Genomic DNA, 17247 nt, shown 5'->3' with positions numbered 1-17247 from the left:
AGTCCAAAAGTCTTTTCCTCTGCAAAGTAACCGAGTGAGAATGGTAGGGTTCGGCGGGGGGGTGGTATGGGGTTTGCGGTGGTTAAGTAGAACGAGATAGAACCGGGGGCGGAATGTGAAGGGAGGGACGGTTAGCCTTTTGCCATAATGGCTCCGCAGGTTTTCTCTGCTCTCATTCACCCGGGCGCCACACCGCAACCCCTCATTTTCTCTCATCTTAGTTCATCTTTAGTCCGTCTCTAATCTGGTGTTTTCAGCGTTTTCGGCGTTGTTTCACTCGTTCCTGTTCCCCTCACGCCTTGCGGCTACTGCGACTCCCGCTGCTCCGCTACTCTGTTACTCCGCCGCTCGCTGCTCTCTGCTCTCGCGACCACGTGATCACGGTAGAAAGATAGTTAATACCAAATTGTATCATTCTGCACCATCAATATAGAAAAACTCTAAATATAAAAATGATCAACATAAATTGATATATAAAAATAATTATCAATTAATAAATAAGTGCTATTCAGTCAATTAACTTCCAAGCCTACATACCTTGCAGCCCGCATGTAAAATATAACTTTAAAAATCTGTATTCCATAATTAACATTTTTAAAATCAAATAGATATCTAATTACCATTTACTAATTAATTTTTAATTAATCATTACTTAATTAACTTCCCAGCCTAGACCACTATGAACTTAGCAGCCTGCAACTAAAATATAATTAAAATGATTAAATATTCCATAGTTTAAATATTCAAACTTCAATTCAATAATTAATATAGAAATAATAACTAATAAGTTAATTATTATATAAATAACTTCCCACCCTATACTTCTACAACCCAAGCATCCCGCAACTAAAATATTAGTACAATAAATCAGTATCCCATATTTTCTAAAAATTAAAAAATAATCAATTAAAAATTCTTAAACTATTAACTAATTGTTACTTATCTTGACACCCTAGACCCCTACACATCGAGCAGTCTACAACTAAAATACAGGTAAAATAAATAAGTATTCCCTAAATTACATAATTTAAATCAATTAATGAATTAATCAATGTTACTTAATTATTACTTAATTTACTTCCCACCCTATGCCCCTACAAACATAACAGCTACCAAATGTAGTGAAAATAAATCAATATTACATACTTTACATAATAAATATCAATCATATAATAAAATAAAACGTGTTAAATCATTCATAATTATTATTAACTAAATAACGTCCTTCCCTATCCCTCTATAAAACCAACAACCAGCTACAATGCTATAAATTACCATAAAACATGAAGTCAAAAATTCTAAGGGCCTTATTACGAGTACGGCTCGCAGTGGTGATATGACCACCGCCACCACTGCGGGTCCACCCACAGTATTCTGAGTGTGGCGGTCGGACTGCGATGAGACCGCCGGCTCCACCGGGATCAAGGATCCAGCTGTGCCGGCGGTGTGCAACCAGACTCAATATGCTGGGGGTGCCAATGCGAGCACCGCCGAGCATATTACGACCTACATATCCACTGCCCTTTTCATGGCAGTGAATCCGCCATGAAAAGGGTGGCAGACATGCAGGAAAGGGGGCTCTAACAGGGCCCCAGCTGGATCTGGGTCTGGGGGTGCATGCAGGGGTGCAAATGTTGTGCCGCCCTGGAATTGCACCACCATTCCAACATGGAGAGGCATGCACGCAGGAATGTGCTGCAGGCGCTGTCATGGCGGCGGTCTGCTGTTAAGGCTCTACTATGAGCCTTACACAGCTGCTGCCGTGAGAACTCCGCAGGACAGCCCACCCAGGACACTCATAATTCAGCGGGTGGGCGCAAAACAGGCTTGACGGTCCTTCTCACAGCGCAGCGGTGGCAGGAGGACCGTAAAACTTGTAATGAGGCCCTAAATTACTTAAACTTACAAAGTATATTGTAAAAAAGAATAACCTTTATATAAACAATAGTAACACATAAAATTATTACATCAACTAAAACACATTCATGGACATTCATTGGGCATAGATACCTTATGTGTAAAAAAAGGCATGGAGCCCTAAGCACAAACTACTCCAAATAGCCAAAAAAGGTCTCCGCATGGTGGGGGTGGGGGTGGAGCCCAGCAATTAAGGCATTTTGTGGCGCATGGTACTACGGATTTACAGTCCTTGGCGGCATCTCTCGTGAACAGGCCCTTTGTGGGTGCACTCCTTGATGACAGGGAAAATGCAAGAATTGGGGGGAGCTGTTGAGTCAACTCCGGTATTTTCGAGTGTGGTACTGAAGGGTTACATTTTCTTTTCTTTTGTGTAGTATCGGAGCCCCTTTTCAGCTTTCCTCTTCCCCTTCTGGACGCCCATGCCGGTTGTGTGAGACCCTCAGGTGAAAGGGTGATATTTTCAGTCGATGAGGGCAGATACAGTATTTTTCTTTAGGTACATGTACTCAATAGCGTGAACTTTGTAGAATGGAATGGTGGCTCTCTGTGTTGGGTCGTATCTCTGTGTGAGAGTTTGTTTTCTGTCTAATAGACAGCATTTTCAAAGAAAACGGCTCTAGGTAGGGGACCTTTAAACAACCTGTCTTTTGAAGTTGGTTATAAACAGTATCCTTGGGCTCACACCGCTGTTCAACATGCCATTGCTCGATACTTTGGTTTGCATGATACAAGTACATACACAAATCTGCATTAAACAATTGAGATTTACTGAACAGACCCATATTTTTTATTTTTCTGGATGCATGTTGTAGGTCAGGAGGATTAGAAGTCCTTAGTACATATATATCCGTAGCAGAATGAAGTTTTCAAAGAATTTTGATAATGGGCAGTTTCTTTTCATTGACATGTGTTCACCTTGTGGAATATTGGCGATATATCACTTTAGACAACAGGTGGAAACATTAAGTGTCACATATTTTAATTTTTGTAGTTTACTGATGAAGAATTAACAGCTTACAATAATCAGACAGACTTAGATATATAGCTAACAACAGCTTACGTAGGGAGCATAAATATAGGAACTAAAAATATTTAAAACTCTGCATTAGTGGTTTTACCCATTTACTCCAAGCACATCAGAGGAAATTTTATAGAAACCTCTTCTACTTCGAAGAAGGCACCAGATATAAAAGTAGGACCATTAGACCCACTCTTCGGTTCATTTTCGGGACCTGCAGAAAGACTCTAGCCTAGTGTGTACTTCAGAAGACTGCTTTGCTGCACCTAAAAGGACTGCTTTGCTGCTTTAAGCCTGCCTTGATCCCTCAGAGGTCTGGCCTGTTGCTTGAGCCCTGTTCCGTTGCTTGAACCTAGGACTACCAGAGTGACTCCAAGGGCTATTTCGCTGGACTCCTGATCAGAGCCTCGGAGACAGAAATGGCTCCAACCATTTGGAAACTGCATCTGGACTCACCTGAGTGTGTCCGGACTTTCCAAGTAGTGCCTCACCAGTCCTGGACCCTTGTACATGGTCATGAAGGTGCCTACAGCGCAAAATCCAAAACTTGGGACTTAGAATATTTTTGGCAAAAACTGCTCTGAGAACCGAGAGGAAACAGGGAACAGCCTGTTTTCTATCCACCCAAGGTGCATTGCAGTTTGGTCGGACTTCGAGGCAACTCCCTCTACGTTCTTCTCCACAGCAGCAAATCCTATTTTGTGGTACTTTGCAGAAGGGGTATCCGACCTCGTGAAGCTCTCGTCAGCTACAGCCTCCAGCCTCGTCCCACTGGACCCTTTTGACTTCCAAAAAAGAGACTAAGTCCAAATGTGGAAATCTTCAATGCAACATACTCCCTGATGATAGCGCCTCCTCCTCAGACACCGCCTGAAGGCTTGCCCCTGCTGAACTTTAACCTTCTAAACAGACTTTTTGCTTTAATCTCTTCCAAGTCCGAAGGTAAGTGCCGACCAGGTCTAATCCACTTTTTGTATCTGATGCACACTCCATCGCGGTCGGCCATATTTTTCAACTTTGACCCTGTCTCGCACAACTAGATGTCTGCCGTTGGTGCTTTGATCTTTTAGGCACGTGTTCTTACCTTTAAATTTAATTCCGGTTCTACAGTTGGATTTTTAATGCTGTGGTGTCAAATAATTTATGAAACTTTACTTTTTTTTTATTGTGTGGGATTTTTCTTTTGTTGTGTTTTCACTATATTACCTTTTTTGTGTTGCATTACTACTTTACACATTGTCTCTAAGTTAATTCTAACTGCTTTGTAGCAAGCTACCAGAGGGTTAAGCACAGGTTAATTTAGCGACTGTAGTGGTTCACCCTGACAGGGATTGTGGCTGTTGCTTGAACAGTGTTAACACCCCAGCCACCCAGCAACCCAATTTCTCATATTTGTTTAGTCCACAAATGTAATGAAATAGCCACACATTTTTGGATAAGTACCCCTTAGAGGAACTAATAGAGTACCCCAGCAGGATCGAATTCCATTTTGATTAAAACAGGCTTCAATCACCTCCTCTGCACAATGACTTGATGGGAACATGAAAAATAACATGTAGTAGGTTTGCTTTACCTAAATTAAATAGGCAACACTGATCAGGCACTATGTTACAAGAAGTACAACCTGATCAAATTCAAAGAGGTCAAACTGTTGGAAAATGAATCATATAAACATATTTCTAATGGTCAATGCAAAATGCGGAGTTACATAAATTGGCAGCAAAACAGGGCAATAACTGTTCACAACATACTTAGAAAGTGTTTGGACCTTAACATCAACCCTGTCTGAGCACCGTGATTTCTGTATTATCATATGTTTGAAAGATTGAGTGCTTTGTAGTCCGATCACTGGACATTCGCTTCCATTTATTTTAGGGATTTATCTAATTATTTTCCCCAAGAATGTTTCCTTCTCCTTGTGAAGTAGGGTCACATGTACCGCAGAAGACTTCTTCTAAAATCGCAATTTCAATGTATTGTCCTATACAAATAATTCAGAATCAAAGAGCTAATAATCGAGGCAGTAGATTCTATAGTTAAAATACTGTTACAATCAAATATATCTCACATATGATGTTAGCTCTTTTTGTCTCTTTTCATTATTAATGAACAAGGGTTACTGAAATATTACAAAATAACGTTATCTATGAAAAACAAATTCACTTAAAAAGTTTCTTTGCAGCAATGCTATGTATATGATTTAAAACCTTAGATCTGTTGAAATTTGGTGGTTCTGAATAGCTGAAAATATACCTTCCCAAATGCATTGATCAAGATCACTCACATGTCACAGATGAGATCAGAAACAGTGACATCAGTGATGATATCACAGATCAGCATTGACATCATCTATGACATTAGGACAGAAATACATCATTGCTGTTTTACACATTTGTGTTCTGGGAGCATTGAAAGGCCAAAGGATGTGCACAGCAATATAAGAGGTAGCCGTACTAAATGCAGGGCCTCTGACCACTGAACAGTCCAGTGTAAAGTGTGTGTGCTCTCTGTGGTAAACATGGTAAGATTGGTCTCCACCTGTTTGGAGTATTTAATTTACCTCTCAGTCCCTTGTCAAGTGGTATCTCAGATACCCAGGGCCAGTAAATTAAATGCTAGTGGTGGGCTTGCAGCGCTGATTGCACCACCCACCAAAGTAGCCTTTCAAACCTGTCTCAGGCCTCTGCCTTTGCAGGGCCTGTGCACGCAGTTTACTGCTGCTGTGACGTGGCACATAAAGTGTATTCTACGTCTGTGACCCCCCTTTTACTGCATGTCAGTCACCCCTAAGGTAGACCCTAGCTAGCCCTATGGGCAGGGTGAATTGTAGGTAAAAGGTAGGACATGTACATTAACTGTGTGACATGTCCTGGTAGTGACAACCAGCCATTTTGGTTTCTCACTGCTGTGAGGCTGCCCTCACATAGGAATGCATTAGGGATTCCCTGATAAGTGTTTCAGTGGATTTTCTAATATGAGAGGAGCAGCGTGGTCAAGTTTGGTATGTTTGGAATAGTAATATTAAATGCTGTGTAATGGTGTGCGCAGATTTATTATCACTATTTTAGAAATGTCACTTTTAGAAGTTGGCATTTCTGTGTGCTATGTGTCTTTTTGCCTGCCGGATGTGTATTGCATGTCTGGCATTGGAGGGACAGGGGCGGGTGAGGTGCCGTGGCTCCAGAGGGGCGGGTGAGTCAGCACTCGGCTGAATAGGCAGATCTACATTTGGAGTACTGGGAGGAGTAGTCCCTGACCCTGAAAAGGTCTGTGCCTGCCTTGTTCAATGCTGGCTCCACCCCCTGTGGTGTGTCTGGGGCCAGGACCTACTCTGACAATGAGGGTGTTTAAGCACTGTATAGAAATGTTGGAGTGCACCTCAGAACTGGTTGGACCGGGTCTAGGCCTGTGCCGGGGGAGAGAACAAAAAACACATGTGGTATAAGTACTGGGGCTGTGACCCCATGAGAGTGTGCTGTTGCTATACCTTTTGGGTGCTGAAGGACTGCTGGGCATCAGGAGGAACCGCCGTTGGACCCAGCTGCTGTCTCCTGGGGGTCCCTACGTGCTAGCGTATCTGTACCCAGCTCTGCCCTCTGGACTTTGGGGGATCCTGCCCTGCAGGCTTAGCACTAAGAGAGCACTGGATTCAGTAGGGGGGGTGCCTCCTCTCTGATGTACTTAGGAGGTGAAGAGCACTGTCCTCAGGGGGAGACAGGCTGCATCCTCGTGGATTGTGCCTCTGATGTTGGGGGCAGGTGGGTGCTCTGGCCGGACCCGGAGCAGATGAGTGAGGAGCGTTGCATTGCTGCACACTGGGGCCCCTGAAGAGCAGGGGTCTTGCACAATCCAAGCACGTTGTGAGCGCTTCACCTTTTGCCCTCCTTTGAGCCCAAGACGGGAGCTCCTGCGGCGGGGACGACAAGAACTGCCGCACCGCAACACAGAAGTTTGGCTGGTTGTGGGCGGAGCTGATGGGCACAGAAGTAGCCAACCAGGACGCAGGAGAGACGGAGCCTCGTGGGCTCTTTCTGCCTCCCGCGGAAGTCAGGCAGAGTTGCGGCCTGGTGCCGGGTGGCGCCTCCCCGTGTGGAGGAGGAGAAGTCCTGCGTGCCTGCACTGACAGAGACGGAGCCTTGTGAGGGCTCACAGCAGCTGTGTACCTACGGAGATTGTCGGCGGGAGGAGTGGCTTGACCGGAGTCTCCCCATGCGGCAGGTCGAGGAGTAAACCGCGCCGTGAAGCTGCAAGACCAGGGAGAAGCCGTATGTCAGCATTCTGGGGCCCTACTCGCCGGAGTGAGGGTGAGTCTGGCCATTGAAAAAGTTTTGCCTAGGCAGAAGAGCCCAAGTAAGGTCCTCCCGTCCTTGGGAGCATTGCGCTACCGGTTGATAGCAGTGTCGGCGCCCTGTGCATTACGGGCCTGCAGCTGGGGGCCAATTTGGAAGCCTTGTGTCAAAGGAGGCCTTGTTGTTAGCCGGGAAGCTTGGGGTGAACCACAACGGAGGCCCCCAAGCCAGGATGGAGGAGGAAACCTTCACCAGACTTCCACGCAGTCCGGGTAAAGAGGGCAGAGGCGCTGGGACTGTCATTTGGGGGCCAGTGGGCTCCCGGGGACATGGGGGCATTATAGGAAATCTATGTATACCTGAGAGGGCCAGGAGGTGTAGCAATGATGCGCTGCGCTACTGCTGATAATTTTCCTTATGCCTAATGTGATAATGCATAAGATGTTTCTCCCCAGTGTTTAGGCCTAATGTGTTTATGCCTAATGAGAGGATGCATAATGTGTTTACGCCTAATACCTTGGCCTTATATGTTTATGCTAAGTGTTGTGTCACCAGTAGTTATTGGTTGTTTTCCCTAATTGTGAGTTCTGATGTTTATGACAGTGGTCCGATTGGCCCTGTCATGTATATAATCCCCTGTAAAATATTGCCTGGTGCCATGTGGCACAGTGTACATTTGTGATTATGATCTAATGTGTTTATGAGTAATACAAAGGCTATTTTTTATATAACAATGTGTGGAGTTTCTTTTGTTGTGTGCCTAGTGTGTCGTGTGTGTATGCGTGTGTGTGTGTATGCGTGTGTGTGTGTGTGTGTGTGTTGTGCAAACGCATGAACGCATATGGACCACTTGGACTGCTGTTGCGAGGAGGAATCCAAAAATAACTAGGCGTCTGAGTCTTGAGATAAATAGATAACTAGATTTGGCAGGTGAATGCAGAGGCACTCACTTGATGCCAGAGCTGGTCACAGGTGGATTTATGTGTTCTCTTGCATTCCATTTACAGAGTCTGCTCTATTTTAAAGGATAATTGAATGATTTAAAAATGTAAATAAATAATAACGGGTCTAAGGGCCCGATTTAGATGTTGGTGGCTGCATCGTCCTCTGCGAGGATGAGTATTTTACTCTGTCACCCTGGTGGAGGTCCCGACTGCCAAATTCAGAAAAATCCACCGGGCTCAGGGACATTTTTAGCATTCACAGGAACCACCATCAAGGCGGTTCTTGTTCATGCATTATAACTGGCATATATCCCTGTCAAACATGAAGGTGCTGTATGACAAAGTTGCAAAGTATTTTTATGTTCTAACTCAAATCCCCAAAGTGGGATTTTGCTTTTGAAAGTTAAAAAACAATGCCCCCTCACCATGGTGGTCATCTCCAATGGCGTGAAGGACATTTTAATTTTTATATTGCCCTCTACTGCCAGGGTTTCCCTGACAGTGACGGGCAGAACTAATGGCTATATCCCTGCCCATCTAAATTGGGCAGGCGGACATATAGCCATTTCTCCGACAGCCCTTACTCCATCAGGATGTCATAGAAATTTGGCCACAGCAGAGACGGAGTAGTCTCTGCCGTGCCAAACTAAGGTTTGCCCGCTTTTAAATTTGGTGGCAGGCCATTTTGTTGGCAGGGAATATTACTCCATCGAGGTTGCGATGGAGTGCCCTTCCCGACAACATATAAACCAGGCCCTTAGTGTTGCCTAATTTGATAGTGAACTTTGTGGGTAATCCCAAACATTCTCCAAAACATGTCCCTCTCTTATCCTCACAGCTGATTTACCTCTGATTGGCTGAGATATAAGTGCACCCCTTAAGTGTTTTTGACAGCGTGCCACGAGGCACACATCACAATGAAGCAGTAGAAAGGGGAGATCACATTAAGAAAAAAACATTTTTATCAAAAAGAAAACGTAAATCAAAAGAAAAACTGAACATCTGCTAATATACAAACTCTTTTCATACTTACTGTTGTAACGCTGACAATAAACAAATTGAATCAGGAAATCGTGTAAACTGTTTTTTAAACTAAAAATATGCAAAAATGTGTAAATTTATGTTGTGCATATGCATTAACTATGTGTATGGTAAAAATGTTTTTGTGAATCAGGCCCGCATGGAATATCCACTTAGATTTCACCTCAATAGTCGAACCTGAGCAAAAAAAAGGCATATGCAAGCAAAGTTTAACACACAAAAAAGGTATTGCTACAAACCGGGCATGACAGAAAAACAAGCCATACAATTGAGGAGCTTCGTGATTGAAATGTTGCTTTTTAGGTATACCTCCCACTTAACGATACCTTCATTTTCAGATGGCTGTGATTTGATTCAATGTTTCCAAGCTCGGCTAATGAGAAGAAAAATTCTCCTTAATACGACATATTACGTCCTCAATCCCCCAAAAAATGATTGCGGAGAAAATACAGACCTGGATGAAAGATGACAGATTGTAACCTTACGTTTTAGCCACATAAATATAAAGGTTACCTGTCAGAGAGAGAAACCCCAATTACACAAATTCGATTTAGCTGGACGACATTTGTCTGCTCTTCACATTAGTCATAATGTAATTTGCCCAACCTAAACATTTTTAATAGTCATTCTATAAGGTAAACCATAGGGTAAACTGTAGGCCACAAGGCAACCTCGGAAATGAAGGTAACTTTAGAATAGTAGTGATTTATAAAGAACTAGGACCATTACCTTTACCGGCTCTAACTATTCATATTATTGAATTAGCATATGCACATTTTCTCCTCTAATTTTTTTTGTCGAAGCATGTTCTGTGCTTTCTCACATTTGGACAAAGCGCGCGCGCAGACAGCTGAGGTGAGAAGTCAATGCGTAACTTTTCCCCGCACTGCAAGGAAAGGTTTGATCTCGAGGCTCCGCGCGCAGTGTCGGGACAGCCAAAATAAAAGCGCGCGACGTTCGTCTCACCACTTACCCCAGTGATGACAGCGGTGTCCCCAGCGGCGAAAACGCAGGCTGTGGCCAGGAGCACGGTGAAGCCCCGCAGGTTTGTCATGGCGCCTCCTGCCGTGCTTTTTTTTAAAGTGCAGCGAAATAGCAGGCGCGACGAAGCGGGCAGGTAGCCCGGGGATGTGCAGAGGCAGGCGGGAGCCCTGTCGGGTGTGCGCAGGGTGGGTGAAGTCTAGGCGTGTGCGTGGAGGCGGGCTGCGGAGAGGCTGGCGCGCAGGCAGAGAGCAGAATGCGCGGAGTCCACTCACTGCCTGCTGCTCCAGAATGCTAACCGTTATAAGGCGGGGGATTGCCATTCAAACCTCCCAGCGTGAGTCACCAGAGGGGACCTTGGCATAAGGCCAGGGCGCACAATGAAAGAGCCATTCAGAATCTCGTCAGAAGTAGTAAGCGCTATATAAATGCAACATCAATGTCAAATGCCAGCTTTCAGCGTCAAGTAAAGCATACACACAATACAGTGGTTAAATATAACATTGCCAGGGGTTAGGGCTATCCCACGGCATTTCACGTTCCTTGCTTCTGTACACACAGGGTGATTCTGGAAATGCATTTTCAATTCGACAACGCCTGTAAAGAATTTTCTTACACAATTGCCTCTGTTTACATGCAGTGTCCTTCGAGTACAATATTCAGTTTGCGCACACGTACGTGGGAGCATTTTGATTTTAAATATGTATGATGTTGCTGGTGGTGGGGGACATTGGGGGAAAGATGGGTCTATTAATCCGCCACAAGGTAGATTTTTGTGTTTTATGTACAATATAGATTGAGGGCCCCATTGACAAAGGGGCATTTCTCTGTAGCTATACGTTTATGATCTTTATTTACCTGCAAGAGGCAGGTCAAATTCTTGGCAGGCGTTGTTGAAGATGTATTTCCAGAATCACCCCTGCGTGTACAAAAGCAAGGAACGTGAAATACCGAGGGATAGCCCTATTCTCTGGCAATGTTAAATTTAGCTACTATATTCTGTTTGGGCTTTCCTTGACGGCCTATCAATTTATGTGGGGAATTCTCCACCCGACGGCGGAGTCTGCACTGGTAAAATATAATTTCCCATCAGAGAAAAGAAAGCACTTTTAAAATGTGTCTTTGCCCAGAGGATCCTGTTTCCCCTGTGTGGAGTTCTCGCCTATGAAGAACTCAATGGATGAAGAATAGGGCTCTCCAAGGGGAGTCACATAACCTTCCCAAGAGGAAGCTTGAAAACCTGCGACTTTATCAGTACTGTTAACTCAGGATCTGATTACGTTCAAAGTATACACAAGGAGATGATGCACGAGCGCTGAAACTTTTCAGACACTCACCCCCAGTCACAGATCTGAGTTGAATCCCTCATCATTCTTTAGCTCACTTCGCCACCTCAGTTCAGACCCAGTTATATGCAAATCAGTCTTGACCCTGTACCTCATGGGAACAGTCCAGCCCGAACTGCCAAGCCAGGTCCTCCCTGAACCGGAAACAAGCATCCTGGGACCGGTTTCTGGGTAACACCCTTCATCAGCCAGGCTAGCTTGAATCCAGTGGCAAAGTGAGCAAGGGACCCACGAACCTGGCTTGGCAGTTCAGGATGGACTGTTCCCATTGGGCGCAGGGTCAAGACTGATTTGCATATGGCTGGGTCCAAACTGGAATGGCATGGTGAGCAAAAAAACTATGGATTTAGGCCCAGATCTCTGAACTGGGGTGAATATCTGCCATCGTTCTGCATTCTGTCCATCAATTGTTCTTTTTATGTTCAAAGTATTCCAATTGGAAAAGGGTCTGGGGCCAGATAAAAAAACTTTTTCAGCAAAAAAACTTTAAACAGCTAGAATTGTTTGTCAGGGTAAAAATGCCAATGATATTTTGATCATTGAGACCAGGCTTATCTCTGGGTTTAGGGTCGGAGTCTCCTGGAGACATCAGTCTTGAATGTTTCATAACTGATATGTGCTGATGACGCTCGATCATCTGCTGTACGCTGACAAGGGGCCGCTCTTGCAGGTGGACAGGGAGAGTTGGGCTTTGATCCTTTGATTCAAATGTTACTAGTAGGTACAGGCGATAGGAAGGTGGGGATAAGTCCCGCAAAGTTAGCAAATGACCACTCAGTCGTGTGTTTTGTCTGTCACGTCTTCTGCCTCCTCATGGCCCCCCTGGAATATGAGGATTAAAGCTAGGGAAAAGGCCTCATTAAGTGGACATCTATACTATAATGATGCTAACTCTGTTGGATGATGGTGAGAAATAACACGGGCCTTCAGCTGGACAGTTAGCAGCTTCAATACGTTTCAGCTCCTATAGTGAATAGCACTGATTTTGACATTTGTGTCAAAATATCACTGTTTTATTTAACCCACAATGGCTGTGTTGTCACGTAAGAGGCAATAGTCAACTATTCAAATCCTAATCAAGGAGAAACTTGGCCAGTTGGGTACATTCATCCAAAGAACAGCTGAAATTGATTGTTTGGGATCTAACCTGAACCACCAGTTGGATGATGAATAGCCCAAAACAAGTGTCTTCATGTTCTGGCAGTTTCATTGCCCCCCATTTGCTTAACTGCAAGTGAGGTGTGTAAATACAGGCTTGCTTCTGTGTAAGTGAAAGGATCTTCAGAAGGCCTTCATGCCTCGTTAGATGGCCTTGTATCTCTTAGAAGGGACAGTTGGAGCTTCCTCTCTCACTCCTCTAGGATTCTGTGATTGCTGATTTGTGGGACAGTACTGAGATTGTGTCTCAGGATTCTTTAATTGCAGGCAGTGTGGAGGTGGAGTCCCCTTGGGAGAGCCACTACTGTGGATTTTCTCTGTCAATAATGTCTGCTGACTAGACATTTTTTATTCATCCCAATCCACGCTTAAAAGAGGACTGTGTTGAGTTGCTGGCAATCATGAATAGTTAGCCATAGAGTTCCAGTATGACATAGCAATCAATAAAGTGATGGCAAGATCATTTTCTACAGTGGTATCTCGTATCCATGAACACATAAGGAACTAAAGCGTGGATTCTTGTCAAAAAACCTGCCTACTGATAATGTCTTTCATAAGCAAGGGGTTATTTAAAGAACAACTGTAGGACACCCTCAATGATTTGTGTACATGACGGAAAGTATGTGCACTCTTTCAAATTGAAATGTAGTTATAAGGCAATGCTTGAGAGCTTTGGATATGGATGCTGGTTTTTCATTTAGGACATTTTATTTGAGACTTTGATTTGTGGACCACATTATGTTTAATTTAGCAATTTTGTGACTATCCTCCCCCTTTAAGATGAATATCTTTTGTACACAGACCCTAGACTTCCATCCCCTCCATCCCATCTAAAATGCTTACATGTCATTCTTCTCCTCCTTTTATTTTTCAAGATTTTACATACTAGTAATTAGTTTGTCTGAGTGTTCCTTCTGTGCAGTCTGTAGTTTTTATTCATTGGCTGTGCCAATACATTTTGCACATATTATTCTGGATGTTCACGTCCCGGAATGGGGTGTCGTCCACATGCCTGGCTAGGCAGTTCCACACCTAAGTTGGGATCTGGAACTGGTTCTGCACTAAGAACAGGTGGATAGTTTGGGAAGCGGGTTCTTCAGGTAGTTATTGCCAACCAGATGTACAAGCATTACAAGGTCCTGTACGGCATGGCCTGAATGAGCTGGACCTCATTATGCCACCTTATGTTCCCCACCCTCACCATTTGGAGATGCTCCATGTGTAACTCCAGTGTGCCTTGCAGGAGCTGGTTTTGGCTTTCCATCACACAGGTGTGGCTTTGCAGGTGATTGGTCAGTCCCCAGGTAGGTGGCTATGGAGGACGTGGACTCCTCCATATTGGTGATACCATGTTAAATGGAGTATTGGTGAGGGGGGGAAGCTATACTTTCAGAGAGATGGTGTGGTGTGGAAACCTGTGGTGGGGAGGGGGGGGGCTAAATTTAAGTGTTTTTAAGAACGTGCCCCAATGTGGTAAAAGCAAGATAATTTGTTGTAGGTACTTGCTATTTTGCCTCTGAGTCTCCTTTGCCCCTTCTTCTGTTTTTAACATGTTGCCCCCCCCCCAGAGCCTCATCATTCAGTTTTGATGCTCCGACTAAGGGCCTGATTAGGATGCAGACGGAAACGGCACCAACTGTCGGTCTGACCCGTTCTGACTGCATCCTATTCAGGCAGTTGGATTCCTTCCCGATCGACCCATTGGGATGGAGTCGGTCAGGAAGGAATGCAACCGGACATTCTGACTGACTTCCAATGGGCTCGGAGAGCCTGTCCGCCAGTCGGAATTCTTACAGTAATCTCAAGGGCAGCTGTTTCCGCCCGAGGGATTTACGATGTCGAATTCCGACAGCCGTTCTGTGTTGGCCTTTCCAACACAGAAAGGCTGTCAGATGTTGACTTTGGGGACCACCAACAGGGCCCCCATGGGTGCAAGGCCTCCAGATGGTCGCCTTGCAGGCACCTACAGTGCCCCCCTGTTGATTCCTGCACCTGGTGGCAGGCACCTTGAGGTGTCTGCCACCAGGTGCAGGGATGAGCTGCACCTCTGCTCTTCACAATGAGAGCATGCATTTCGAACCATTGTAAAGGGTAGGGTTGCTACTGAACAGTGTTCGTCGCATCTTAATTGCTGGTTTGGGACTGCCGACCGGAGGTCATTGGGTCCCACTTCCAGAACGATGTTGGACGGACCCTGGTCGGTCCAACATCGTAATCAGGCCCTATGTCTTTACCCTTTGAAGAGCCACCATACACCACAACCTCACTGTGCTTGTGGGGGCATGGCCAACAAAATGGTCGAATAGGGCATGCTTTTTCGGTGCTCCGGATGGACACGGGGAGATCCGCTATTATCCTGTGATGCTGAGCTGGGATCAACCCCATGATAATAGGCATGACCTGGTACTGCTTCCTGACATATTTAATAAATTAGATCAGTCCTGTTGATACCACGAGAAGAGCGGTCTCGTATGGCGATAGACGCGGACATGCCATCTTGGGTGGACGTGAAAGGCTCCATACGCGGAGCGGGAATGAAGACCCAGTTATCTGGGACCCAGCGTGAGGGAGTAGTGAAGCTCGACTGCGGAACGCCAGACTGCGGCTCCCGGCCTGGGATGTGTGTGTCCTTGGCCCGGGACCCGCCCTTGATGCGCTGAGGTGCGGCTCGCGGTGACCACTGAGCAGCATGGAGACCGGCCGGAGCACTATGTCGGTGGCGGCAGAGCACGGTGGAGACCAGGACAGATCGACCACACAGGGACTACCGGCAAAATAGGAGGTCTGTCGGGACACGGGAGTGGACTTCTTGGCGGCCTGGACCGGCTCCTGCCCTGATCGGGGACATGGGACTGAGGAATCCTGATGCAACAGACGGCCGATACATAAGATACACCGGGCCCACAGGTTCTGTTGGAGAGAGATCGTGTTTCTGGGAACCCGGGTCGGGTCTGCGGCACTGTAACAGTATACACAGTTAACTTAAGGTACATCACAGTGGACTATGATCTGATTGCTGGTGGGTCAGTGACAATTCACTTTCCTTAACCTCCGACCCCTGGTTCCCCAGCTAATGTGTGGCCTAGTTGGAATATAGAGGTGAAATTGTTCTGGGAGGTACTCTCCCTGGTGTAGAGCCCCCAGAGAGGAATCACAGAGGTGTTGAAAGAGGCCATACCATACCTCACTGGAGGAGAATTCCTGCCATTGGGCGAGTTCAGGCGGGTGCCCGAATCTGTTGAGGTGGCTCGCCGCTGGGGAAACCCATGATGTGCACCAGGGACCGGACCCCAACCCACCATTGGGACTGCCAGCGTTGATGGTACATTGAGTTGACGGGACAAACATGGTGAAAGATAAAGGCAACTGCACGCAGTCCAACAAGATACTGAACTATGCACAGCCATTACTTCAGGGACCAGGCCAACACATGGAGGACACTGATGAGAGGGCTCCGGATGCAGCCCAGCAGGACCCCTCGTTGACCAATATCCTGGCAGCAATACAGTCAACCAGAGATGATATGGTTAATAGAACAGATACAGTAGCCATTGATGTTAACAGGTCGCAGCTAGGGTCACTACGATGGAACAGAATGTGGAGACCCTTCAGGCTGAAGTCATGTCTCTATGTGAAACGGTTATGGACCTACAGAAAAAGACAACCAAACTTGATGACTGAGCCAAAGATCATGAGGGCCGATTACGAAGGAACAACCTGTGATTCGTGGGGTTACCGGAACGGGAGGAGGGCCCCTCGGTGGAGCTGTTTCTGAAGGATTGTATTATGAAGGTCCTTTCTCCTGGTAGGATATACAAATTCTTTAACATAGAGAGGGCCCACAGGGCCTTAGCTCCTTCGCCATAACCTGGGTCTCTCTGAGAGCCATCATTGCCAGTTTTTTAATCATCGAGATCGGGACATGATCCTGCAGGCTACTCGCACAAGAGAACCCTTGCTCTTTGATGGTCATCTGATCGCAATCTATCCAGATTACACACAATGGGTGCAAGATCAGAAGAGGACCTTTCTGGCGGTCAAGAGACGATTCTGCGAGGCTGGGATAAAGTACAGCCTTCTTTTTCCAACTAAGCTCATAATTGAATATAAAGGGAAATCTGTATTCTTCTTCTCGGCGGTGGAGCCATCAGACTGGATGGACGCCAGGGGGGGCTCTGCTGCCCACCGGAGTGCACACTCTGGATCAGTCAAGGCGTCGGGACCCCCCGGATCAAACCACACACTGAAACCGATCAATTGGAGGGACGCGGCAAAAGACGATCGACAATTCTTGACGAGTCTGGGTGTGTGCAGATGGTACCCTTCAGCTGGCAGATGTGCTATTGAACTCTGATCTGGCCTCACAGGACATAGTACCTGACTCCAATGTATCCTTAGACTTTTCTGGCTAAGAGAAACGTATGGATACCAATCAGGAAGCTCAAAATAAGTACTGATGGGGGCCTGACCCCCAGAAGAAGGTATGTGTGGGGGAACAGTTGAGTATCGACCCCCTGTTTCCGGGGGACATCACACCCCCCTTTAGAGGC

General features: G+C 45.8%; 1 protein-coding gene across 1 annotated transcript in view; it reads right to left on the bottom strand.

The window, feature by feature from the left end:
* LOC146797744 (toxin MIT1-like) overlaps positions 1-10266 on the bottom strand; it is a 204250-nt gene extending 193984 nt beyond the window's left edge. Inside the window, exon 1 of the mRNA XM_085627643.1 lies at positions 10186-10266. Within this exon, the coding sequence (XP_085483769.1) occupies positions 10186-10266 (81 nt within the window). The remainder of the gene's footprint in view (positions 1-10185) is intronic.
* Between the last annotated feature and the right edge of the window lie 6981 nt (positions 10267-17247).

Source organism: Triturus cristatus, chromosome 9 (genome assembly GCF_964204655.1).
Source record: "Triturus cristatus chromosome 9, aTriCri1.1, whole genome shotgun sequence".
Classification (NCBI taxonomy): Eukaryota; Metazoa; Chordata; class Amphibia; order Caudata; family Salamandridae; genus Triturus; species Triturus cristatus.
The sequence above is the reverse complement of the archived record's forward strand: the minus strand, read 5'-3'. Positions and strand labels throughout refer to the sequence as shown.